This window comes from Doryrhamphus excisus, linkage group LG11 (genome assembly GCF_037039965.1).
Source record: "Doryrhamphus excisus strain RoL-2023G ecotype Guam linkage group LG11, RoL_Dexc_Guam_v1.1, whole genome shotgun sequence".
In the NCBI taxonomy this organism is placed as follows: Eukaryota; Metazoa; Chordata; class Actinopteri; order Syngnathiformes; family Syngnathidae; genus Doryrhamphus; species Doryrhamphus excisus.
Genome location: NC_136367.1, coordinates 21,809,430 through 21,835,000, shown reverse-complemented (window position 1 = coordinate 21,835,000; position 25,571 = coordinate 21,809,430). Strand labels below are relative to the sequence as shown.

At 46.5% G+C, this 25,571-nt stretch overlaps 2 protein-coding genes across 4 annotated transcripts; both read right to left on the bottom strand.

Moving 5' to 3' along the window:
* Positions 1-7,403: 7,403 nt before the first annotated feature.
* Positions 7,404-15,647, bottom strand: LOC131136342 (monocarboxylate transporter 2-like). The gene is made up of 5 exons (XM_058083097.2): positions 15,548-15,647; positions 14,529-14,749; positions 12,159-12,302; positions 10,632-11,450; positions 7,404-8,576 (listed from the first exon to the last, which is right to left on the bottom strand). The coding sequence occupies exons 2-5, from the start codon at positions 14,743-14,745 to the stop codon at positions 8,281-8,283; spliced, it is 1,476 nt and encodes a 491-aa protein (XP_057939080.2). The 5' UTR covers positions 14,746-14,749; positions 15,548-15,647; the 3' UTR covers positions 7,404-8,280.
* A 252-nt stretch (positions 15,648-15,899) lies between these two features.
* Positions 15,900-24,268, bottom strand: kbtbd8 (kelch repeat and BTB (POZ) domain containing 8). 3 transcript variants are annotated; one of them, XM_058083082.2, is made up of 6 exons: positions 24,180-24,268; positions 20,955-21,162; positions 20,530-20,836; positions 19,730-19,897; positions 19,078-19,636; positions 15,900-18,692 (listed from the first exon to the last, which is right to left on the bottom strand). In XM_058083082.2, exons 1-6 carry the CDS (start codon positions 24,193-24,195, stop codon positions 18,229-18,231), a joined length of 1,722 nt encoding a protein of 573 aa, XP_057939065.2. In that variant the 5' UTR covers positions 24,196-24,268; the 3' UTR covers positions 15,900-18,228. The 3 variants fall into 3 exon arrangements, with proteins under 3 accessions (XP_057939065.2, XP_057939058.2, XP_078650596.1); XM_058083075.2 differs by having other exon boundaries at positions 19,078-19,897; XM_078794470.1 differs by lacking the exon at positions 24,180-24,268 and having other exon boundaries at positions 19,078-19,897; positions 20,530-20,728; positions 20,794-20,836; positions 20,955-21,153.
* Between the last annotated feature and the right edge of the window lie 1,303 nt (positions 24,269-25,571).

The window sequence follows — 25,571 nt, the reverse complement described above, 5'->3', positions numbered from 1 at the left end:
TTGTAGTGCCCTGTGCATCCGCCCCCTTTCCCCCCAGTCAGCCGGGATAGGCTCCAGCCGGACCAGGATGGGGGGTAGAAGATGCCCCCAATATCATCTTCATTAGAAGGAAGCCATCAAAGAGGACAACCATTAGCTTCCACAGCGACGGACAGCCGGCGTGGCGGAGTCTCACAGTCCTCCACCGCCGTTGATGACGTGCAGGCGGCGCAGTCATTCAGGGGGCTGGCACGTGTCAACGGCCCCGGCGCCCCCCGCGCCTCCACGCCCCCCGCCCACAGTTAAGCGATATGTCCAGCTGGCTTAATGGCGCACCAGACCAGACCCAACAGATTTCTGGCAGCCAAAGTCACCCAGCCATCCGCTGGCTCAGCACCTAGAAATCTCAACAAGCAAGCAAGCAGAGGAGTGAGCGCCCTGCTGGGTTACAACACGGTCGTCACGGTGGCCCCCCTTTGGCTGTCCTTTCCCTGCTTTTTCCTGCTTTTCCTGCTTTCCCTGCTTTTCCTGCTTTCCCTGCTTTCCCTGCTTTTCCTGCTTTCCCTGCTTTTCCTGCTTTCCCTGCTTTCCCTGCTTTTCCTGCTTTTCCTGCTTTCCCTGCTTTTCCTGCTTTTCCTGCTTTTCCTGCTTTCCCTGCTTTTCCTGCTTTCCCTGCTTTTCCTGCTTTCCCTGCTTTCCCTGCTCCTACATCTTATTCCTGCTCTACCAGTCTTCTTTTTGGTCCATCACATTCCTCCCCTGCTTGTCTCTCACTGGGCAACACTGGTGTGTGTGTGTGTGTGTGTGTGTGTGTGCATGTGTGTGTGTGCACGTGTGTGTGCATGCGTGTGTGTGTGTGTGCATGTGTGTGTCCATGCGTGTGTGTGTGTGTGTGATGCAAGCTGATGCACTCTATGACATATTGAGGTAATAAAAAGCTCTTCCGCAGGGACGGCTGCAGCCCGCTAATTAAACACCTCGGATGCGACCTTATTGCAGGCGTTGCCACAGTCAGCTGCCTGGTTTGGGCCGTGCATCAAACGTCCCCATCTTGTTCCCCTCCTGGATGGTGGAAGACTAAAGAAGAGGAGAATTTGCAAGGTCATTGCTTGGGCAACCCAATCATATTGTTGTGTATGCCAAATCATCTCCTTGACACGGTGGAGGTATTAAAATGCAGGACGCGGTCTCCATCTTCTGCAACAGTTACCATGACAATCAGAGAAGAAAATCATCTTGATATGCTCGCTTCAAAGGTAGGAGATTGTTTTGGCTGATTTTTATTCAATGTCAGCTGACTGAATGAAAGTTGAAAGTTTGGAGTGGCTGTGATTGGCTGTCATATTCAACATAATAATACGCTGGACGAGTGGTTAGCATGTTGGCCCCCCAGTCAGGATTCCAGTCAAGTTCCAGTCAGGAACTTGATCCTACTCATAGAGGATGTTGAGGTTTTTGGAAGTCACATTCTACTGACTTCCAAATGACTGAAAATTACTGTCGCCCCCCCATTATCTTACATAGAAGACTAAACTCATCACACAGCAATTTAACACCTATGATATACAAACATGGCCCAAAACAAATTTCCATTTTTTCCAAAGTATTTCCCATAATGCACTGCTTTTGAGCAAGGCATTAATTGGTTCCTGACAGGGCACTGCAATGATGTCAGCCTCCCTCTGGGCTCCTCTGGCTCCCTCTGTTGGACAGAGGCAGCATTGCAGCACCATCCATCCATGGCCCGTGTGCCATGATAGGCGTGTCATGCCATGGACACGTATGGCTTGTAGTCCGGTGCACTTTAGACTCTATTGTGTTTTTCCTTCTAAATGTAAGGATTTTAAACCAGATTTAGGGTCTCCTTACGCATTCTATGCCTCAGGTACTGCAACACATGCGTTACATTTGACGTGATGAGACGTGAGAAGATATGTTTTGGATATGAGCAGAGATTGTGAAAGCATTCCTGATCACTGAGATGGAAAAGGTGCTTTTGGTCTGAAGATGACGTTCATCAGCGTGGTGGTTGGTGTCATTGAGATGCTGAATAAACAAACAGATACTGACAGCATATCAATTGAATCTGGGTTTGATTGCACAGAATATGAGGCTCGCACTAACGTGTGAAGTCCATGTTTATCAAGTGTTTCCGTTCCAAAACAGGTTATGGCCACAGGAAATTGGATGAAGCCATCATTTGTTTGGATTTCATCTTCCATGAGTATGGAAGTATGACAGCAGCGTCAACGTTAATCACGATTGGTGTCTCCGTGTTTGATGTGAAGGAACCTCAACTTTGGCTACTTTCATCTGGAGATCGGAAATACAAAGATATCTTTTTAGCAAGTCCAAAACCGCCTGGTGTCTCTGACCGCCATCCGCTTGCTCTGCGGCCATGTTTCATTGTCAAGCTGGACCAGGACGGACATTGGGGCCGACTGGGGCTGACTGGGGCCGACTGGGGCTGACTGGGGCCGACTGGGGCTGACTGGGGCCGACTGGGGCTGACTGGGGCCTGAATGTGCTGTCTGCAGATGCTGACATGCCCATACCCGGGAGGTATGCTGGAGCCTATCCCAGCTGTTTGGGTGATGGTGGGTCCTGCGACCAAATCAGCTGAGGACCACTACATGAGGGAAAACCAACTGCACCACCCATGAGCAAGCACTTGGTGATGGATGCAAGGGAAAAGCCACTCAGGCTAGAAACTTCGAACAGACTCAGGGGGGTTGAATGTGCCGGTCTTGCCCCCCCCAGAATGTATCACAAACGCTCCTTAAACTTGCTCTGTGCTGCTAACTTTCAACTGCACTTCCTTTTCATTCAGTATCAAATACCTGAGTAGAAAATGTCTGCCATTCGGGTCGCGGCTTTTACGGCTGCTGATGGGTCCTGCAGCCAAACCAGTCTAAGAGGACAGTTGGCCTCCTGTCGGAGCAGGCTCCATCAGGTCATGCTCCAAGACGACATTCCATGGGATGCCGAGTGTCCATCATCCACGGTAGTGGCGACCCAGAGGACAGTACTTTCCTCCTTTGTCGTACTCATTGCATCTTCCTGTGTTTTCTCCCGTGTACTGGCGCCAGTCCAGCCACACCATCCATGTACTTCCTGCAGGCGAGCCTTTCAAGATGCTGGCTGAGTGTGCCGTCCCCGTGAGAGTCCATCAAACTCTGCGGACCCGACGGAGAGCAAGCTGGAGTGACTGCGGAAGGACTTCCCGATGATGGCCAGCGAGGGCCGGTGACCAAAGGCAGCACGGCGCTGGAAAGGTCGATGCATTCACTTTGTTGCCTTAAAGGACGACACGTGAGAGGCGAGAGACTGCAGCGCTGCGGGGGGGTGAAGTGGAAGGTGTGGGAAGAACGAAGGGAGGAACGGGGGGAGAAAGGACCAAGGACAGCACGCATGGCAGGAATGAACCGGCCTGCGGCGTTGGTACCCAGCATGCCTTTGTCTCACCTTACTTGGGGACACGCAGAGGAAGCAGACGACGAGAAGGGACAAAAAATAGCTCCAAACCCACTTTCCGTTTCCACCTGGGGGGCGTGGTGGGGGTGGTGCCCCAGATAGCTGCAGAAATCCGACCCGAGCGCTGCGGGAGTGATGCTGAGTGAATTAGCATGTCAGCGGCCCGGTGCCCCGTCATGCCGGCCCCCACGTGCACACATAATAAACACACTCCATCACCCCTCCACCCCCACCCCCCCCCGGCCCGAAGAGAGCATATTCATTATAGATGTATGTTAAATTACTTTCATTAGCTCCCCTGCTCAGTCGGTGGGATGATGGATGGACGAGGCTTTGGATACCTCCCCCAAGAAGTAAACGCTCTATTACTCTCACACATCCTTCCTCTTCCTCTCCCTCTTCCTCTTCCTCGTCATTGCGTGGCAAACGTTACCCGGATCAACACCTGACGGGGCAAACGACCGACTGGCCTCAAGGAGAGAGGATAGCGGCGGCTCGAGGCCCACCAAGGACTGGGATGGGGGCGTCAACAATTTCACTTTGACAACAACTCAAACTGTGCAGCTCTTCCCAATGGGAATTTTATGGGATCGTGCAGGAAGACATTCCAAGCTTTTTTCTGATCAAAAAGAAATACTTCAATGTCTGCTTGTCACCTTGACATTCTCGCTTCACTTGGAATTTCCAAGCAAGTCAGTTAGGAATATTTAATCATCCAATGCACAGGGAAATGTGTTACTACCATGAGGTTATATTCATATTCATATTCATATTTAGATATATTATAGTTGGAAGTGCACCACTGAGAGCAGCCATAACTGTGATGTGGTCTGGCACCCGTGCTCCAAGGACAAATATTACTGTATTACTGTTATAACATCGTGAAAAATGAATGTGGGGGGGGAGGATACATCAAAATACATAAAGTAAAAAAAAATCAACCAGAGGACAATTACAATGCGTCAAAGGAAATGTTTTCAGAACTTTCTGGAAGCGCATTCCAATTCAGGCTGGTGCAGGCAGGGGGGGGGGGGGGGGGGGTAATACCCCATCTACTCATTCCAGTTGCACTCGATAAACATTTGAGCCTTCCATTCCTATTTTCTCATGCCTAAGTGCAATATTGCATTGCATTGGCTGCGTATGCTAAGAGGATCATATGCCATACTGGAAGATAGCTGACATGAAGGCTGGAGATTTGGGACTTCTGTCTATGGTTTCCATGCAGACGGAGAAAAGAAAAAGATGGATTATAGAAATTTGTGTCAGAGATGCTGGATGTTGGTTTCCTTTCTGATATCTGATAAGACTGAATTAGCATCATGGATATCCGCTGTAATAAACGCCACTGGATGCGTTTCACACAATAAGGTGAGCAGAACGTCGTATTCATTTTCAACATGAGTCAATCTATGAAACATTCCATAGGATACATGAGATCTGTGTGATGAAATATCTCACCTGCATCATCCCATCTTCTGGAGGGCTGATCTCATCCCAGGCGAAGGGAAGCGTGACATCGGACCTATTTCATCTCTGCTGCTCTCCAGATCCCATTCAGTTCTTCTCCTGACCTTGTGGGAGCACATCCTTCCCTTCCTGCTCGGCTCCGGCTGTCCGCTGATGTCAGAACTTTCCAGATTCATCAGGTCGGCCACCAATTGTAAACAAAGCAGACTTCCAGATTCCTACAGATGCAAAGGTCAGAAGAAGGGATGATGACCAACATCTAGACACGCTTGTTCATCTCTTAAGCAGTAGAAGATGATGAACATTGGCTTTGGTTTCAGCCGGTTTATTTAATTACGATCCAGCAGCCTCAAGTTGGCACCTTGGTAACAGGAAGTGACATGAACAGGAATGAAGGCCCATCACATTAGAACTTGGTGCCGCTTGCTGCTCAGTCTTCATTGCTGTCACTCACTTCCTGTTCATGGACCAGAGATTTGATGTCCTGGCATATGCAGAACTCACAAGACTTACTTTGCTGCTGACGTGGCAGGACCACGCAACGTTGAAGGCAACATAACATGAGAATCTATGCTTCCACAAACAAGACTTCAAAAGCTATGGAAGATACCTGCACTATCCAGCCATCCTTTGCTTATGCTTATGCTTATGCTTATGTTTATGTTTATGCCAACCATAGCAGAAGGTAGGATTCCTTATTTATGAATCAAATAGTTTCATAGTTAAAACTTGTTCAAGACCTTCTGAAGATGTTTTTAACATCATTAGAGCCCTCTAGACATGAAGTAACACCCCTAGAGTTACTTTGACATTTGGCCTGAAACAACATGGCCGACGTATCTGATGTGTTATTCCTTCCCGTCGTTGCTTTTGCCCATTGTTAATAATTGTTCATATTCCAGACGGTGACTTTTCCAAAACTATTCCATGTCAAACAAGACTTCGAAGTCATCGAACTTCGATACATTAGGTCAAAGGTCAGCTCGGGAGTTCCATGTACAGTAAATAATCAACTGGGGACAAAGTTCAGCAAACCTAAACAGATTCAGCCATTATTGCAAGAAACTTCTCTTTTTAATTGCTTGGGCCCCGGGTATCTGGGGTTAAAGGTCACACTGGGCATGTGCATCAAAACGTACAAGAAACAGATAAGAGTTTAAAGCTACCCAGGATGCGTGGTGGAACTGCAATGAAAGGACAAAGCAGACTTCCACAGGGATGGGGGGGGGGTGAGGGTATCAGCAGCCTATCAAAGCGGACTTTGGGCAAGACCCAAGACCACAATCTGTTGACCTGTCATCAGTCAATCCCAGGGTCGCTGGTCTCAGTAACAGTTCATCTTATTAGTTTCATGCATGTGGCGTCCATTTTACTGGCTTAGCGTCCCTTGTCTCCCGAGACCCCCCCCATGTGGCACGGTCAAAGGGCGAGGATAGTACCCCCCCATGTGGCGCGGTCAAAGGGCGAGGATAGTACCCCCCCATGTGGCACGGTCAAAGGGCGAGGATAGTACCCCCCCACGTGGCACGGTCAAAGGGCGAGGATAGTACCCCCCCATGTGGCACGGTCAAAGGGCGAGGATTGTACCCCCCCATGTGGCACGGTCAAAGGGCGAGGATAGTACCCCCCATGTGGCACGGTCAAAGGGCGAGGATTGTACCCCCCCATGTGGCACGGTCAAAGGGCGAGGAATGTACCCCCCCATGTGGCACGGTCAAAGGGCGAGGATAGTACCCCCCCATGTGGCACGATCAAAGGGCAAGGATAGTACCCCCCCATGTGGCACGATCAAAGGGCGAGGATAGTACCCCCCCATGTGGCGCGGTCAAAGGGTGAGGATAGTACCCCCCCATGTGGCGCGGTCAAAGGGCGAGGATAGTACCCCCCCATGTGGCACGGTCAAAGGGCGAGGATAGTACCCCCCCATGTGGCGCGGTCAAAGGGCGAGGATAGTACCCCCCCATGTGGCGCGGTCAAAGGGCGAGGATAGTACCCCCCCATGTGGCGCGGTCAAAGGGCGAGGATAGTACCCGGCCCAGGACAGAGCTCCAAAAGTGCACGCTGCATCCTTTTTGCCCACATTCATAATTTAGTGCCCCGCTGATTTGCTGATGTGCGTGAAGTTGGACAAGTCGGGGCGGCGGCCCAAAACATCCAGGCCGTGCTTCATTAGGTGCTCGCCCTTAAGCTGCTGACATTTCCAAATGTGTTCCCCAGCCCCGTAATTGTGGTGAAAAATTGGCCCCAGCCCCCCGTGCTGGAAAGCCGCATGGCAGATGTTGATCTGAAGGCTTTTCAGTTGCATCGCCGCGTGAAGGCGTCAATGCGGGACGAGCCTTCGCTGTCCCGATTCCACAAGGATTCATGGTGGAAAAGAAGACGCAATATTCTTTGGCGTCACGACAACAAACAGATTGAGCGACAACGTTTGGATGCAGGAAACGTGACGATTTGAAAGAACAGAATAAATGAGTAGTCAGAAAGGCTTTTATGATCATTTAGAAATGGTGCCATCGCCCATCCGTACATAAGCTACACACCGTACAATATATGTGGGGGGGTACACAGGACAGGTTGGGGAGGGGTAAGGGACCAAACTAGTCCAAACCAGGCACCTATGGGGAAATACAGTGTGGAAGTGGTAAAAAGATGCTGCAACATTGGGACAAATAAGCACACGTTACAACATAGGAACTCTGAGACTTGCACCAGGGGAGAGGGTGGTGGGGTGGTGGGGTGGTGGGGGGGGGTGTTCCAGCACAGGCTGGCAGCCAGCCACAGCAATTGCAGTCTGTAGTGGAATGTTCTGCGTACATTAGCAAGAGGTCAGTGACTTGGTTAGACTGGACTTTGTCTGCATCATAAGATGGCGTCCAACACGTACAGTAGAAAACAAGACGTGAACGTGTACGCCTCTGTAAACATTTCTGTTCAAGTTCAATGGTTTGATATTTCTATACGGGAAAATAGCACTCTGATAAATTCATAGAAAAGTCCTTCATAAAAAGTTCATAGAATTAAAAAAGCAGGGACTTTCAGAAATGTCAGCCAAGAAGAGAATAGTTGGGGAGCCGCAATCGCTAATAGTCCAGCCTTAGCCCTGTCAAGTCCTGGTATCATCACCTAGACATATTTATGGTTAGCCTACAGTAGCTAGTAAGCTCAAACACGGCTTAGACTCCTTGGCCCGGTCCCGTGAAAATGTAGACATAATTGATAGGATTTTATAACCGAGCAGCAACATTTTAGCAATGGCGGCGCATCGGGAAGATAATCTTGTGATTGCCAGCCACGAGCCTGACCGACTAAAGGAGCAAACAACTCCAAGGATGTAAAACGCTACTTCACATGTCAAAATTAAATGGGTATTTCAAAGTATTCTGAACTTGCTGGTCCCCCCTGGGGGTCACTCCCGTTTTCTTTTTCAGGCACAGCAGACTCTTTCCCAAGACAACTGGGATGGAGTTTGTTCTGCGTCTCGGCCTGGTCCCGGTCTTCCACGGTTTGGGGGTTCTGTAGTCTGCTCCTCTGGTTTTCCAGCATGTGATGGTTGAAGATGTTCATGATGCAGAGGAAGAGGCCGCCGGTCACAATGACGGCGCCACACATCAGGAAGAGGTACTTGTAGTCATCAAATATGTCCACCAGTAAAGCTGCATTGAGACAAAAGCCACACATCTGACATCAATGTCAAAATAAAAGCGCTTCTTCCTGAATGAATTCACGATTGGATGTGCGTGAGGGGAATTGGAGGGGGGGCCAAATTGAGAGGCAACATGTTGGAAAACGACCACGGACCATTACACCCCTCATGGCCGTCCCTGCGTCTCTGAGAAGGCAATTTGGACAGCTGCTACCCAAACCGATGAGAAGAGAGCCAAGTCTGCAGAAAAGTGACAAATGCGCTTTGGATCAGGTTTAGGCCGTCAGATTTCCAGAACCTCCGGAGCCCAGACACGGATCAATTGGCAGGTGTTTATCTCTCTCACTTTCGGTGTGAACGATGATCTATTTCTGTCTTTGTATCGCCAAATGGCCGTCTCGCTTTCATTGTCTTAGATCAATGGCTGAGGGATTCTATTATTTCAAGCGAGTCTACCTGACTGAAGGCCACAGGATTTTAAAAACATGCTGTCAGCGTGTGTGACCATGCACACGGACGGCCCATGTCCTGCTGGCGTTATCCCGTCCTGGCCTTTGAGGTCTAGTTTAGTAGAAAGTCCTCCATACGTTGGCAATAAAAGGCTTTCATTGGGTCTGAACCTTGGCTGACGCGAGGCCACCCCATCCCTGAGAGGCTGCCATTTGGGCAGATAGTTGAATTGATGATGCCAAAAAGCCAAAGCGATAGCAAAACATATGGGGGACGTCGTGGACAGTGGTGGGTAAGATTCCCATGTTTTTGCAACGGAGGGCACATTTTTCCTTTATTGTCCTGTTTTTCTGTTTTGGAGCCTTTCTGTCTTTGGTTCTGTCAAATAGCAATGTCCAATCCCTACAGAGGAGGCATACTTTAAATGTATCCTTGAGTAAGGTTCAGGTATGGTTGGATTATCAGTCCTGATATCACCCTGTTCAACCCAATAAGTTCTGACACATCCATTGACAAAGCCCTAAACCCCTAAACCCCTAAACCCCTAAACCGACGGCTTCTACTCGAGAACTGGCCACTTTGCGTCAGTGTCATCTGATTGATAGCGGTCATCTGGCGAAGGTACACAAATGACCATCACCCTCATTAAGACGGGCTTTGATTGGCGGAGCATTAATGGGGTCCATCTGGCATATTAACCTCTTGTTTTAATATATTCACAGTTTAATTACGGCCCAGGTACAATGGCCACAGTGACAGGAGTTTGAAGGGGACATCATTAAACACCCAAAGCAAGACGCTAATTACATACGCCTCCCTTTCATCTAATTGGACTGAGCCAAAGGTTTGGGGGAACAGTAACAAGCCGAGTAGTTTGGGGAGACGTAATGACTGTGCCCTCTGGAGGACGATACTAGACGTGCAGGGAGACACTTATTTACCCTCTTAAATGAGCGCCTCAGATCAGGGTCGCACCACACAGACCGGGGGCCTATAAATCCCCCCTCATTAAATCTCAGGTTGCAGGCACAGTAAGTTTGTGGCTGTTGTTGGCGGGCACAGCTGATTACGTTGTGCAGCGTCAGTGTTTCTTCACCGCCCAGCCGCCGCTGAATGATCTTTCAAGTCGATCTAAATTGACACGCAGGAAGTCAAGGGCGACGAAGCGTATTTACAGGATTGGCTTCCATTAACGTTGTCAGAAGTCCAATCCACCACCGTGGCCGTCAGCAGGAAGACATTTGAAGCTAACCAGTTAGCCTTGAATTTATTTCTTCTGAAGCCAAAATCTTGCCACTTCCACACGCAATGTCTCATGGGTGTTTTGTGTCATTACGGCCGCATAATAACCACAATACCACATATCCCTTGTATGTATATCCCTTGTATATATCCCAATATGTTTTGCAATTCATTCATTTCTAAAAAAAAAAAAAAAAAAGCAAGACAGCAAAAGAGTGATAATGGAACCACAAACTGAAATATGAATAACTAAAATGATAACATGCACCCAAAAACTATGGCAGACCAGAGCACCATGAATCATGTATAAATGTACTATAAACTATAAATATACTATAAACGTATAAATGTATCATCTCATGCCAGTTCTTACCTGCAGTAGGAGGGCCCAGCAGCATGGGGAAGCACTCGATGATCGTCACCAGTCCGACGGCACTGGGGAAGCGTTCACTCCCCATCAGATCCATCAGACACTCAAAAATGAGGGCGAAAACCATGCCGAAACCCACACCAAAAAACACAGCGTACACCACCAGGAAGGCGTAGCTTTGGATGAGCGGGCATAGCAAATGGCACGTGCCGTTGAACACCATGGCAAAGCTGAAGAAGAACTGGACTCTGGGTCTGATCCACTTGCTGTTGGCAATCAGGCCGGTGCCAGGCCGAACAAACATGTCCACGAAACCCATAATGGAGAGCAGGTAGGCTGCCGAGTATTGGTCTACACCCTGCCTAACAGCGTGGGCCGACAGGAACATGATGGGGGCGTAGGCACCAAAAATAAACAAGACGTTCCCTATGAGGTAAATGATAAAGCCTCTATCTTTGAAGAAGGACAAATCCAAGAACTTCTTGGCACGGCTGACGCAACTTTGTTTCCGTGGCTCAGTGTTGGTGGTGCAGTCATCCCACTGCTCCTTGGCCTTCTTCTGCAGTGCAGCAGGAGGTGTGCAAGAGCCGACGGGTCTCATCAAGGCCCCAGCTACGCAACAATTGAGCATCAGGGCCCCAAGGATGAGAAGGCTCCCTCTCCACCCAAACTTGTCCAGAAGGTATTGATTGAGAGGCGCCAGGAAGCAAAGGAAAACAGGACTCCCAGCCATCGCCAGCCCGTTGGCGAGCGGACGCTTGGCCAGAAAATACTTGCTTATGATGGTGAGTGATGCGTTCAGGTTTAAGGCCAGTCCGCAACCTGAGTGGAGACACACGGAAAGAGGAGAGTCTGTCACCTTGGTTTACCTATCCTGCATGAGCGCAGCGCCAAAGCAAATGCTGTGGAACCATGAAAGCATGATCAGAAGACGAGACAAAAGCAGCGCTGCTACTGTCATGAGGTATCTTCCGTGTCACTCTCATCAACCAAATGTCGTGTACGTTGGGTGTGAGCATTCCAACTAGGATTTCTCAAACGCATGACAGAACTTTGGTAGTTTGGAAACTATTTTTTGAGATCTTTTTTCTGTCCTCCACGGTCCTCCGTACGTGGCCGCAGCTCTGTGTACTGCATGTCTCCATGGAAGGTAGTTAAAGTGCCTTGTTGAGTCAGGGTGTGAGAACAGGACACATATGCCCCCTGGTAGCACACAGGGCCAATTGCTGAGCTTATTAATCCTCATGCAGTTGTCCTTGCTGGGGTAATGAGCCACTAAAGGTGACAACTGAGAGAGGAGCACAAGCGGGAGAACAGTAGGCCACTTTAGCCGTGCTCTCAGGGACCCATATGTTTTGGCTTTTTTCTGAATTGACCATCCTGATGCTGCCCCACTTTAGGCACCCTGATGCCACTGGTGACAGAGGCCACCTCGTCAATCACTAACTAGCAATGGGGTCAGCCTGCAGGTAACGGGTGGTAATGATAACCATCCTGAACTGGGAAAACAAAGAGTCTGTAGTACTGTACCAGCAATGACTCCGATGCATAAGTAAAGGTAAATGATGGCGTTCCCAAAGGAAGCAGCAATCATGGAGATTCCACACATTAGGCCCCCCAGTATTACTATTGGTCGACTTCCGTAGCGATTGACCAAAGCACTGCTCACTGGTCCTGTGAAAACAAGAGAACACAAAGTTAAAGCTGATCCGCTCCAATAAAATAGCATAACATAGCATTAGCTGATAGAAGGTTCATAATTACAGCGTCTTACAAAAGGGAGTACACCCCTCACAACTCTACAACCATAATACCATGTATCCTCTTAAGGGCCAGTTCCAAACAAATGGGGATTTAATAGTCAGTGCACACCGCAACTGTAGCATAGGAGATGTATTAACCAATGAGAAGGACCCAACACAAAGCTGGCAACATGAACGGATAGGAAGATCATTGTCTCCAGTCAAGCATGGTGGTGGAAGTGTCATGGTCTGGGGCTGCATGAGTGCTGCTGAAGAAGAAGAAGAAGAAGAAGAAAATACTGGAAATACAAAGTACACTTTGAGTATCTCCAGAGTATTTCACTCATACTTCATCCCTCTGATCCTTGGTCCCAGTAGGACATCTTCCACCATTGCCACCATTTCCACAGGCACCCTAAGTTAATCATTTGGACTCCTTGAGTTAAAGGTTTTGTGAAAGGCTGTCCTGTCCGTCCCCTGGGGGGGGGGGGGGGGGTTGATGAGAGACCCCTCTGCTGATGTATTTGCGCTGTCTCCTTCCGCCACTTGGTGACATTGCTGAAGCCTGGCCAAGGACGATATGATGAAGCCCAGTGCCTGGGCCGAAGCTGCAGCATATATTTCATATTTCACCAGCTCGGCCTTTCCAGTCGAGTTCAGGGAAGAACAGACCTTGTTGTCATTTAACCTTGAAAAGAGTTCCGTGTCTCCACGAAGACCTGCTGTAGAACTTTGTGTTGCCTTTAGCTGTGTCACCTTCCAACTAAACAGTCCAATATGCACGGAAGGGCTGCCGTTCGTCTTTTGTCTTGTTGGTGCTTTTCCTCAATGCCAGGACATTGCACTTTATCACGAGCAGGAGTTTCTTATGTCTCATTGACTTATTATGTCTACCATGTTGGGCAATACGAGTGTAAAGGTGACTTTAGGGGTGTTAGTTCATGTCTAGAGAACTCTAATAATGTTAAAAAGCATATTTAGAAGGTGATGAACAGGATTAAAAATAAGGAATCCACTTAACAGAACGAGAGATGAGAGTACAACCGGGACGTTGGTGGTGAGCGTGAATAGTTGAGGTCAGGTGAGGAGACCACACCAACAGCATTTAGAAGAATCTCCTTCGTTGGAAGCAATCCAATGTGTGCGGTCAGTCATGTGAAGTTCATTTATCAATTTGACGTGCCCTGCAGCGTTTCCATTGCTACAATGCTTAGCTCTGTGCAGAAATATCCATTCATAATGCATAATACATGGTCACACTGAGGGACAATTCCTTTTTCCTCACCACGCAAGGTTCAGCTTGGATTTGCCTGGTCTGGTCTTGGCTTCTCATCTTTCATCAAATAAATGCCAATTTACAAAAGTAACCAGATACCAAATTCTTTCCCCTCGGAGGCTGGGGGCCAACGTCTGGGTGGTTGGGGGCCAACGTCTGGGTTCAGGCAACTGTATCCTACCATGTACCAATGAAATGAGAATAATCTCCTCGATTCTCCATCCCCAGCCGTCTTTGCTATTATCCTTGGAATCCATTTGGGTGACAAGGAAATGCTGTTAAAGCATGCGTGCTAAGTCCATGGATTTAAAGAAGGCGAGCGTTCCGTTCTGATTCATAGCATCAACACTTAAGAGGCCAGTCACAATGAGCGTACAGTATGGGGTGTACAGCCGTGTATCACGTATGTCATGGAACGCGTCAGCACATTGTTCAGCAAGCCGCGAATGATTCGCTTTTTCTTTGTGCTTTTGCAGGCATATTGTGATGGATACACAATGGATCCTCTTCCGTAAATCACATTGGACCTCAGCATACTTCACTGAGCATCCAAGGATTAACAGTGCGTGTTTTGCTTTTTCTTTGGCTTTTGCGAAGATGAGTGACAATCCAGAATGTTACAAAGTCTGCAACCCATTAGATATTTGGCAACTTTTGTTTGTTTTGTACTTTTCACCAGCAGCAGTGCTCAACTTACTTTTACACTTGCATTACAATTTGACTTGAACATTGCCTGTATGATTACTAGAGGTTTAGTTCCGTGACTGGACGTAAAGGTTTCTATATGTCATGCCGGGTGCAAAACAAGAACACACATGACTCCTAATATGATATTTTGGTTATTCTGTTATGAGAGAAAACAGCCTGCCCCAGTCAACTTACCCCCGGCGTACATAGCTGCTAGCATGATGGAAGAAACCCATGCTACGTCGCTGTCGCTGGCCTGCAGGTCTGCTTGGATCGCCTTGAAGAAAATGGAGAGGGCTTTGGGAGTAGAATAGGCAAACCCAATGGAGATATGAGCCCCGATCACCACCATCCACCCCCAGCCCCCATCTGGAGGTTTGAAGGCCAGACCACTGGTTGGTGCAGGGGACATGTTCCTGGTGAGAGTGAGCGGCATCTGTCAGTCATTTGAAAGCATAAAGAAATGTACAACAAAGTCCTGATTGACTGACTGTAAGCCTGGGGTGTCCACCGAGGGCCACCGACGGAAAAATTAAAGAACGCAGGGCCACTTTGATAGCGACACGGTACAGTAGATATGCCAAGAAGTTATATATACTGCAGAAAAAACTGCTTTGTGGTGAAAACGTGTATGATTACTATCAACGATTTTTTGGTGGGGTTTTGTCCCAAACATTTCAACTTTCTTCTAATATATTTGTATATTTTCTGAGATTTAAAATTATTCTTAATTATTCTTAATTTCGTCTTAGTTTTTCCTGAAATTATGCTGTAAGCAAAGTGTTGCTAACTTCAGTCCAAGGGTGAGTATGTAGTGCTGTTTGCTCACAAGACACTTGGAAACAAAGAAGATCAAATAAAGTATAGCTGTAGCTTGTCAAGTACTTTGGTTGCTCGACACCTGACAGTGGATGCATTATTCACGTACACCTAACCCAGTCGTAGACTCATCAATGATAACCGTGGCATCTTATTCATGAGCTATTTATCTTGCTGGGCCGAGCCAATTTCAAACTGGAATAATCACTGAAGTATTTCAATGTTTATCAAATAGTACCACAGTCGACAACAAATACTTTATCAATGTATAGAAGCGAAATAGCGGAGTGGCCGTTAAAGTAACCGCGAAATCGAAGTAAAGTTTTTCTCCTGATAGCAGCATGAACATTACCGAATACTTTTACCGAATACTTGTGTATTTAATGTGAGCTTACCGTTCCGTTCTGTAAGAGCCCTGGCAGCAACAAATGGCAGTTAGCCTAAGTTCCCATAGCCTGCTCCGATGATCACGTGTCACGCGGCGTGGAGGCAGGCTTTTAGATAGCACGAGACCGGCGTGCTTTGCCGTGTTCAACTGTTTCATGACGTCACCGTATAAATGAATGGGCGTGTCAGGCGACGTGGAGGCGTGCTTTGTCCGTGTTCAACCGTTTCATGACGTCACCGTACAAATGAATGGGCGGGGGGGGGGGGGGGGTTGGGGGCTGGCTAGCACCTGAGGGGCGTTCCGTTGTGCAACCGTTTCTTGACGTCACCGTACAGACTGAGCGAACATCTGTTTACTTTTCATTTGTTTTATTTTCAAATTCTGTGCAAGGTGAATTTCACAGTTGAGCTCAACCACCACTAGAAAGCATTGCCCAAAGAGACACCATCCACGTGGAGGAAAGGAAAGCAGGAGGAACATCGTGAAATAGCACCCAAACCATACAGTTGATAAAAATGAGCTTAGCATGGCAACCTGGGGCCACGAAGAACATGGCAACACTTCCCTAGCTTGTTTTACTGTAGTTCTGACTGGTGTTTCACATGTACTCTGCTGAGGTGTAATGCTTATATCTGGTGAGCTAGCACTGTCCGAGAGTGGGAAAACGATTCAAATGTATCACTCGTGCATGTAATCTTGGCAGAGCAGGATTAATCTACCTTAACTAAACAGAAAATAACGTAACAAAGGGACAGGGTACTACAGACAAACACAAAAACACCTATTATTCAAGTTATAAAAGAAAGTGAAGTTTAAAAACTGTGCAAGTACAGCAAACCTATAGTACAGTATATTACACATAACAAAAACAATTAAAAATACAGTACTGTGTTTCAGTAGAAATCCTGAGAGCTCTCTGTTACAGCTTCACCAACTGCAGACGTATGGATGAAGCCTAAACATGAACTGTGAATCTGAGTGAAAGCTCGTATTAATTCTCCAATCTTTCATAAATGGCTACTTCTTCTCATGTCATTCTCTTGGATGAGTGTTAGGACTGAACCTCTTTCAGAATGGGGGCCACTCTTGAGCTAGAAAGGGACGTGTAGTGCAAAGATGACACGGGGACTTGGGTGAAGAAACTGACGCTACTGAAAATGTCAGAGGGACAAGAAAACACCACGTAGCCATGGTAGTACTTCTGTCCAGATTGTCACAAAACAAAGGAAAGGAGCACCGGCACCAGCTGTTGGTCCTCTGAATGGTGGCATGTAAAAATGGTGGCATGTAATTTCTGGACTTCTCAGAAGGGTGCTGCAGAAGAGCGACCGCAACGGCAGTCCGCGACTGGTGACGTGGAGAGGGATTCAGTGCAATGCCGAGTTAAGACTTTTCAGATATTGTTCATCAAGAGGAACACTTTTGGGTCAGATGCCCCTTCTTGCAGCCACAGGCACATTGGCATCTTGAGCGACCTGCCCTAAATTAGCCTGCACCCATGCACCAATGGAACTAAAGTGATTTCACTACCAGACACAAGCACACTAAACAATCAACACACTTTCACTAAAGTCATATAAAGACACATAGCCTAATCACAGCTCCAAGAATTATTGCTACTACAAAATTCTTTTCAACATCCAGATCAGCTATTACAAGACCTCAAATGCATTTTTGGCATTTAAGTGGATTTAACCGGTTAGCGTCGCGCTAAGCAACCTACACAGAGCCCAATGCTCCATTGAGCTGTTCACACGGTTGCTTCACCAACACGAAATGGCCTGAAATGTCCTTGTTATTGTTCTCCTCCCAATGGAACATCTTTGAAGTCTCTGAGGTAAGCCTGGTAGTTGGTCGGAACTTCACACTTAGTATTGACACAAACTTCACTATTGTCATTTCTCCAATGTGGAGAGGGAGTATTTGAACATTACACGTGAAACTTGTCTTCGCATGTGACATAAAATGGACGCCAACTCAAAGGTGGGGTGGGGTGGGGTGGTGTGAGCCACCCATGCAACTGGACTCTCAAAAGCCAACGTGAAAGTAGCTCAGAAGCCACAAATAGTGTATCGGACACAGTGGCGCTTGTGGCGGAAGAGCGTTGGACATTATATTTTACAAGCGTCAGGGACGCTATTGGAAATAACGACAGTCCAAAATAAAAGCCACCTATAAAAGGCGCTTCAGATTTGACTTGCACGGGCACAAACCTCACAGCCAGCAAACTAATAATGAGCTACGGTACTCATCTTACCCGTATGAATATATAGTTTGTATAAGTATTTCTATTTATAGAAGTATATATAGCTCTTTACTTTATGCTAAGATGTAGCATCCATATCTCCAGAGAGCACATCCTTGTAACCTGCTTTTTAGGATCCTTACCTTTGTCTCTAAAACAAATTAGAACAGCATGGCTCAAAAAACAAGCAAGCAAAGTTGTATAATTGCACTTATGATTCATTGTACGGTTTTCTAGGGCAAGCATCAGTGTGTGGAGTCGGTGCCGTCTGGAAAAAAAATACTGCAATCTTTAAAAGCACCCCTGTCTTGATCGGCTTATGACTTATCAAAAAAAAAGGTCTTTGTGGTGCAAACCCGAGGTAAGACCAGGCACAAAGGCAGGCAGGACCACACCATTCCCTCCGCCTCTCAGATTGGGTTCACAGAACCAGCCGCGCTCCCTCAGAGCACCCTCTGTAGACACTGTGGGTAGAGTTTGGCCACCACACATTCAAAATGGCGGCCCAAATCCCAGAGGCGATCGGGTGTCTCATAGACTTTGGTCCATAAGTCCGCCTCGTCGTCATACTGGTAAAGGGAGTTCTTGCGGCTGGTGCGAAACACATGCTCCTCCACCATGACCTGTGTGGCCCGTACAAACAGGTGTAGTGTGCCTTGCAGCAGCATGGCCTTGATGTATGGGCTCGTGGCATGGTCAAAAGGCAGATCTCTCTTACGGCTCCAGCTGTTCTTTTCAATGTCGTAGACCTCCACAGTGAAGGTACGCTGGTGATTCTTGCAGATGCCCGCAATGTAGTAAACGCAGTTCTTGTAGAGGGCAGCAAGACCCTGGCTTCGAGGGACGCTCATCGGGGAAAGATGGCTCCAATAGTCCTTGCGAGGGTCAAAGCAGAAGAAATATTCACCTGTGGAGAGGGAAAGGCAATTTTGAGCCGCACTGTGCAGATATCTTAAACTGAGTACTACTACTAATCTACTATTCATAAGGGCCATCAGGAAAACTAAATACATGTGTCTCATGGCAAAAACGTGCACTATAGTGTAGCAGATGCTTATAAAACTAGTTTGTCGTGGTAAGTAAAAGTAACACAAAGACATGTAAAAAACTGAATAAATAAAATAAATTGACTGCAGCAGCTTGAAATGTAAAATAGCATTTTCAGGGTTGCTGTGGAAGTGTGTTATTAAAAACAAGTTCAGACATGAAAATATATACAGTAGAAGCTAACAAATTTTGCATTGTGTATCTGCGTACACAAAAATCCTTTCCGCTACGACGCATAAACATACCTTGGAGGACATAGATTCGATCTCTGTACTCCACAGCACTGTGAAACTCCATGGCCATGGGCATGGGACTCACTGCCGTCCAGCAGTTGTCCCTGGCATCATAGCACTCAACTGACTTTAATGCGTTTCGACCATCCCCTTCGTACACTCTGCCACCTAGTGCATAAAGTTTCCCACAGCAGTGCACCAGTCGACAGCCAATCCTCGCTCTCAATAAAGGTGCATGTGGTAGCCATCGGTTTCCTGCGTGTTCATACTGCCAGAAGTCACTCTCTGCCCGATGGTCTATGGACACCTCACTATTGCTTGGCCGGTAGCCCCCCGCGATGTAGATGTCATTTTCTGAGGACACCAGGATACCAACCTCTCGGAGATCATTGGGCGGTTTACACAGTTTGAACACCCTCCCCGTGGCTGTGTCCAGGCAAGGCACCGTCTGCTTCTTCCCTGAGTGTTTATGAGCGGCATCGAAGCAGATAACCATCTCTGAAGCAGTCATTCCCAGACGCTGGGGGCAACCATTGGTGCCAGTGAGGCGGGCTTTGGCCTCAACGGGGTCCTTAGACAGGGACAGGGCACAAGCAAACGGTGCAGGTATCCGACTGAGGAAGGTGTCATCAAGCAAAGGCAGACGAATGCACTGGGAAAACACCTCGGCAAGGTGGGCCTCACGGCCAGGTAGATCGTGCTCCAGCCAGCGGACTATGCTCTCATAAACATGCTCTTCTTTCTCCACGTTGAGGTCATCATTGTTCAAAATGCTGACCATCTGTTCCTTCGTCATTTGAAGGAACTCTTGCTCTCGTGATACACACAGGAACTATCAAAAAAAACAAAAACAATTCAATTTAGTTAGGAACACACACACACAAATCATGAACTGTTTTTCACAGGTTAAGAATTGACCACCATGCTCATGCAGAATCACACTTCCATGTCACAAAGGACAGAGTGAAATGATCTCACTTATCACTCTTACTTGGTGAGTCTCAGGAATTGATGCCAGAGTTGGTGAGCACGTGTGTTACTGGCTCAGAACGCTTGTTTAGTTGGCCTGCTGGTTCCTATTCATACAGTAGTTATGTACTTTTTAACCATACACCGTGACTGAACGTATTCATATTTTTTGGCTTACCCTCAACCTATGACTCAGGGACCCCTGAGGGTCCCCAGACTCCAATTTGACAACATTGGCCCATAATCTTCAATCAAGGTTTGATTTGCCATTTTTGTATTGGCTCAGCTCTACTTTACTCTCTATGGAGCGGTCTGGTTTCCACATCAGAACGATACCACAGGAAACTACGAAAACCAAGCCGCACTGACTATATCAGTTGGAACAAGACTTGCTAAACATCATGTAAAAAATGTAGAGCAGGTAATGATAACATGATTAATAAAACATGTTCAATTCCCTGTCCAATGAGCCACCTTGTGCCAAGTTAAACTGACCTTTTTACGAATGTAGTCTTGTGAGCGCTCCTTCAGCTCCTGATGCCCATAGGCATCTGCAAACATAAAGACCCCTATACAGTTCTGGGGGTCCAGCCTGCTGATCATAAACTGGGCACATTGGTCCTGGAGGGCAGGAATCTGAAAAATGCTGGCTGCGGTGAAGAGGGCTTGGACATTGGACTCAGACAGCGTGACCCTGGACGTATAGGCATAGTCTAAGACGAGGTGCATAGATTCTGATTCCACCCCAACAATCCTGACCTCCCGCTGGCTGCTCTCTGTAAGGCCACTGGTGAACATGGACCTGCAGGTGGTCGGGAGAAGAGACAAAATGTGGAAAACAATGCAACTTCTCACGCAAAACTGAGATCTGATTCATTGTGAACCTTGAAAGCGACATTTTATCTGCACTCAACACTTACCTAAAATAGGGGCTGATGGCAGCAAGGACATTCCGGTGGCACGAGAACGTCTTGCCATGGTCCACCTCTACGACAATGTCTGTTAGCTGCGCTTCATCGTACAAGGCTTTGAGCTGCTGAAGTATGTTGCAGGCGTGAACGGCGTCTACTCCATTGTAGTTGGTGCTTGGAGGTGTCCCATTTTGAACTTGTAACAGCTTCCCTACCTCTGGCCAACACCACAATGACACAAACATAAGATCAACACAGGAGGAAAGCCATTTGACCCGACAAATTCCAATGGGAATGCAAATGTGTTGAAAATTTTGCCAATATATATTTCAGGTGTAGTACCACATGCCTTCCAATACACTCATTTTTTGAGTGTACCACCCACTGAGTCCGGGCTGTTGTCAGATTTACACAACGCGCTGTGAAGCTGTGATTTTGAATGTGCCTTTAAAAGGCGGTGCCTAGTGAGTGACAGATTGCTGTTTCCTTACTCATTTATAATGTGTCAACACACAGCTTACTGAGTTCAAACTGACTATTATTATTTTAAGGGCAAACGATAACAGGCCTAAAGAATAGGTACCTTTTTAGTTTCACATGAATTATATTAATAAGGTTGTACCTGATAAATGTGCTTCTAAATGCAATAGAAGTGTAATTTATTAGCACTAAGCACTTTGCTTAGACCAGAAGTCGGCCATCTTTAGAATGAAAAGAGCCATTTTGACTCCTCTTCCAGTAAAAAAAAAATGTCTGGTCTGGAGATGCAAAACATGACACAGCTGGTGAACTGGCAAAAGTTTTAATCTTTTTTTTCAAAATCGCACCCGTTATAACAAAATTCAATTATATAGCTCAACATGGTTTCCATCACCAGACTCATCAAAGGCAATTCTGTTCTCGACTGTATTTCCAGGGAGGAGCATTTCTTTCTTTTTCGGAATAACTTCTTGTTTATTTCTTTATTCAGAGAATAGATGCTGTGATATTTGTATGAACAATTCTTGCATTTGGACCAATAGGATGGCAACAAAGATAACCAGTAGGCAAATTAATGACATCCGTTCAGTGCAAGCATCTCCAGAATCTCCATCTGTCAATGAATACCTCTTCCTCACCATCTCCAGCGCAGTCACAGTGCTAGCAACTTCAGTTCAGAGCCTTCATCCACTTCTTGAAAGTATATTTGCTCTGCTCAACCTTCCATAGTAGTTCTGCAATGCCTGCCTTATGCTCATTTGCATTTGGCTACTTTTCATAAAAGCAGAGTGCGAATTTTGAAAATGTCTTTCTATGTTACATTTTACGTTTGGTAATTTCTTGCCACAGATCAAGCACACATGCGGTGCTGGAGCCGTGGGTTGCCGACCACTGACGTAGGGTGAGGTACAGAATATAAAAAAGTGCCAGATGCAAAATATGCTCAAGTAAGTAATCAATACATACCGTGTGTGTGTGTGTGTATATAGCAGACCGGAGTACCTCCATTATGTCAAGATAGGGCTGGGCGATACATAAATATTTGAAATTTACTTAAAGCACGATATCAAAACCAAGCATATGGTTGATATCGATAAAGACTGGATTTGCGCTGTGTCTCCCTCATGCCTACATGCATGTGTGCCATGTCTGTCCCGCACCTGTTACGTTCCTCATGAAAGTAGAAGCGACCTCCTCACACTGCTAATATATGGTCCCCGTTGCAACAGTGGAAAAAACGGCTTTTAAAGCCTGCTGGAAACGATGGCCTCGCCATGTCCACCAAAGTGTTGAAGCCCCAATTATTAGCACAAGCACAAATGTACAGACAGCTGCTAATGAGCCTGATGCAGTATTGCTGCCACAAAATAAGGACACGCTTGTGTGCTCTGGTTAAGTATTTTTGAATTGCTGACATTTTAAAATATCCCCATGTTAATTATTTCTTTTATTTACGACTTGCCACATATATTTGCCTTTGATTTTGTCTAAACTCACTTGGTAGAAAAAATAGAGATATGTATGGTGTATGGATACTCAATCTAAATATATTGGAATGGGTTTTTGGTCCATATCGCCCAGCCCTATCTCAAGATAAAGACGAGGAAGAGGGTCACACTCAATGGATGGTGAGAAGATATGGGCTGAATATTCCAACTTTGAAGCACTGAAGCCTAAAATCCCAGTCAGTGCGTGTTTTGTAGTGTGGCGGTGTTGACCAAAGGGGGGTCGTATATTCAAAAAGGACAGTTTAAAAACACTGGCCACTGCGTCATTCGGTATTGACCGGGACATTTACAAAGCCAACCACTTACACTTTTGGATTTAAAGACAAACGGTTACATCTATCTATCTAAGTTTATGGTTCGTCAGCCCGTCCAATGTAAACATGTTTCTTGACACACGTGTTAAGGCACGTTGGTGAATCCAAAGAGTAACAACACTCCGTAATGCCTCTTAAGTTCTCAGCTCGACGGCAAACGTTAAAGTTTGTGAAGAAACACCTCGCGGTGAGCAACGCTTGCTTCTTGACAGGACAAAGACTTCCAAGGAGGGGATTGCAAAACACTCCGCAGCAGTTGGTTAGCAAGCCTGCTAGCAAAACATTCACCGATACCCTCAGTGTAAAGGTGGCTACCTTTACCGGATTACAACTTTTACAACAACAACCCCTTTACATGATATGTATAATGTGAATAGCCGGAACCTTGACAATGTTTGTTAAAATCCCCAGAAGTGCGTTACACTTGATTTAGCTGGTAAACATCGACGCTAAACTTTTAGCAACGGCTAGTCACCAAGCTAATGTTTAGCAAGTCATCTCCCAAGCATTACCAGATAAAATCCCACGATAAAAACTTTGGTTACTTTTAGACCAAACACCTTACTTATGACTAAACATAACAATATATGCCACAGCTTCGGCGTCTTTTATTTTCCTAATAAGCAACGACTACAACTTTTCAAACCTTTATCGCTTGTCATTAACAAGTGTTTACACAATCAGCTGTGGGTAGCAAGCTAACCGGCCGAAAGTTAGCCAGACGGCTAACGTTAGCCGCAAAGCTAGCGATAGCCAACACTTTTGAGGAGTCATTTAGACCCGGGCCTCCAATAACAAGAACCCAACATGTCGCGTATATATATAATAGTGTTTCACAACATAGCCGACAAGCAAACAACCACGCAATTCACAACTTAAACCGTGTTATTGACAACTGGTTAGCACACGAGACGATGAAGATTTTTGCTAACCTGCACTGGCAGCCATTCTCTCCAGTCTGTCTCAGGGCAGACCGAAAACGTCAGAGAACGCAGAGTGGAGCCCCGGAAACAAGGGGGAGCCAATCAGAGGCCAGAGCACACGTGTAACAGCCAATTAAAACGCTTCGATCTAAAACGGGGAAAAAACTTTATGGCTTAATGAAGCGATGATATACATGATGCATTTAGGGTGAGAAGAATAAAACAAACTGTCACTGTTGGACCTCAAGACCCAATCCTATTTAGACAATTATACCTAGTAGGCAGAACAAATATGCCCTGTACTACACATGCATGGTTTTATAATACACAATTTCTTTTTGTACGTCATATTTCTCTAGCGTCGCTCAATTTGCCACTTGTGGGCTCACGGTTGAAATATTTGATGAAGAATAAGGCTGAATCCCAATTCTAGCCCTTCGTCGTACTGTGTGACAGTCAGTGCAATAATAAACGGGCAATAATAAACATATTGTTCAATGAATACCCCAGTGTCCATGATAACACAACAACATTTGCTGCAGCTTTCATGTGCTGGTGTGCATAATGGTGTGGGTGGCTGCCGCATATTTCGCCACTGGCTTTAGAGGCCCATTTTAAATTCGAAGTTTAATATTCAGTTTTGGTTTGTTTTTGCATTTTTTGCATCTTTTCATTGAGAGACAGGTTCTTCAATAAAACAACAAGGTCGGTGATTTATAGAAAAGCCCTCTGGCCCAAACAAGCCCACGATTGTTTCTGACTATTTCATCAGTACTCATTTTATACAGTATCATAGTAGTATACCGTGTTTAGAATCCATTGGGTATTGTTACACACACACTACACACACTACTTGTTAATAATGATAATGGCGCTACAGGGAATATTGTTAGACAACTGCGACCAATAACGTGGTGTAGTCCCCAAGGAAATGATTTCGGATTGAAAATGAGATGAAAATAGGAAGTGGTTCAGTAACAATAGAAAGATATGTATCAATTTGACCTTTTGACCTGAGATCTTTTGCATCACTCTGGATGTCTCTGCAAGTCTGCAGGGCTGTGGCTCGGCAAAGAGAGAAGGTTTCTGCCTGAAAGTTTGAAAATACTTGGTAGAATATTGAACATACGGGAATATGACCTCACCCAAAGATGTTTCCTGGGTACTCTGGCTTCCTTTCACATCCCCAAAGCATGCGTGTTAGCTTCATTGGAGTCTCCAAATTGTCCATGGGTGTTAATGTCTACTCAGTATGTGTCCAATAAATGGCTGGCCACCAGGCCAGGGTCGACCCCACCTCTCGTCCAAAGAGTAGCCGGATGTTTCACTCAACACGCCCATCCTCAAGCGCCATCATCTTGGCTATGGAACCGAAGACCGGGTACTAGCCACATGCTGACC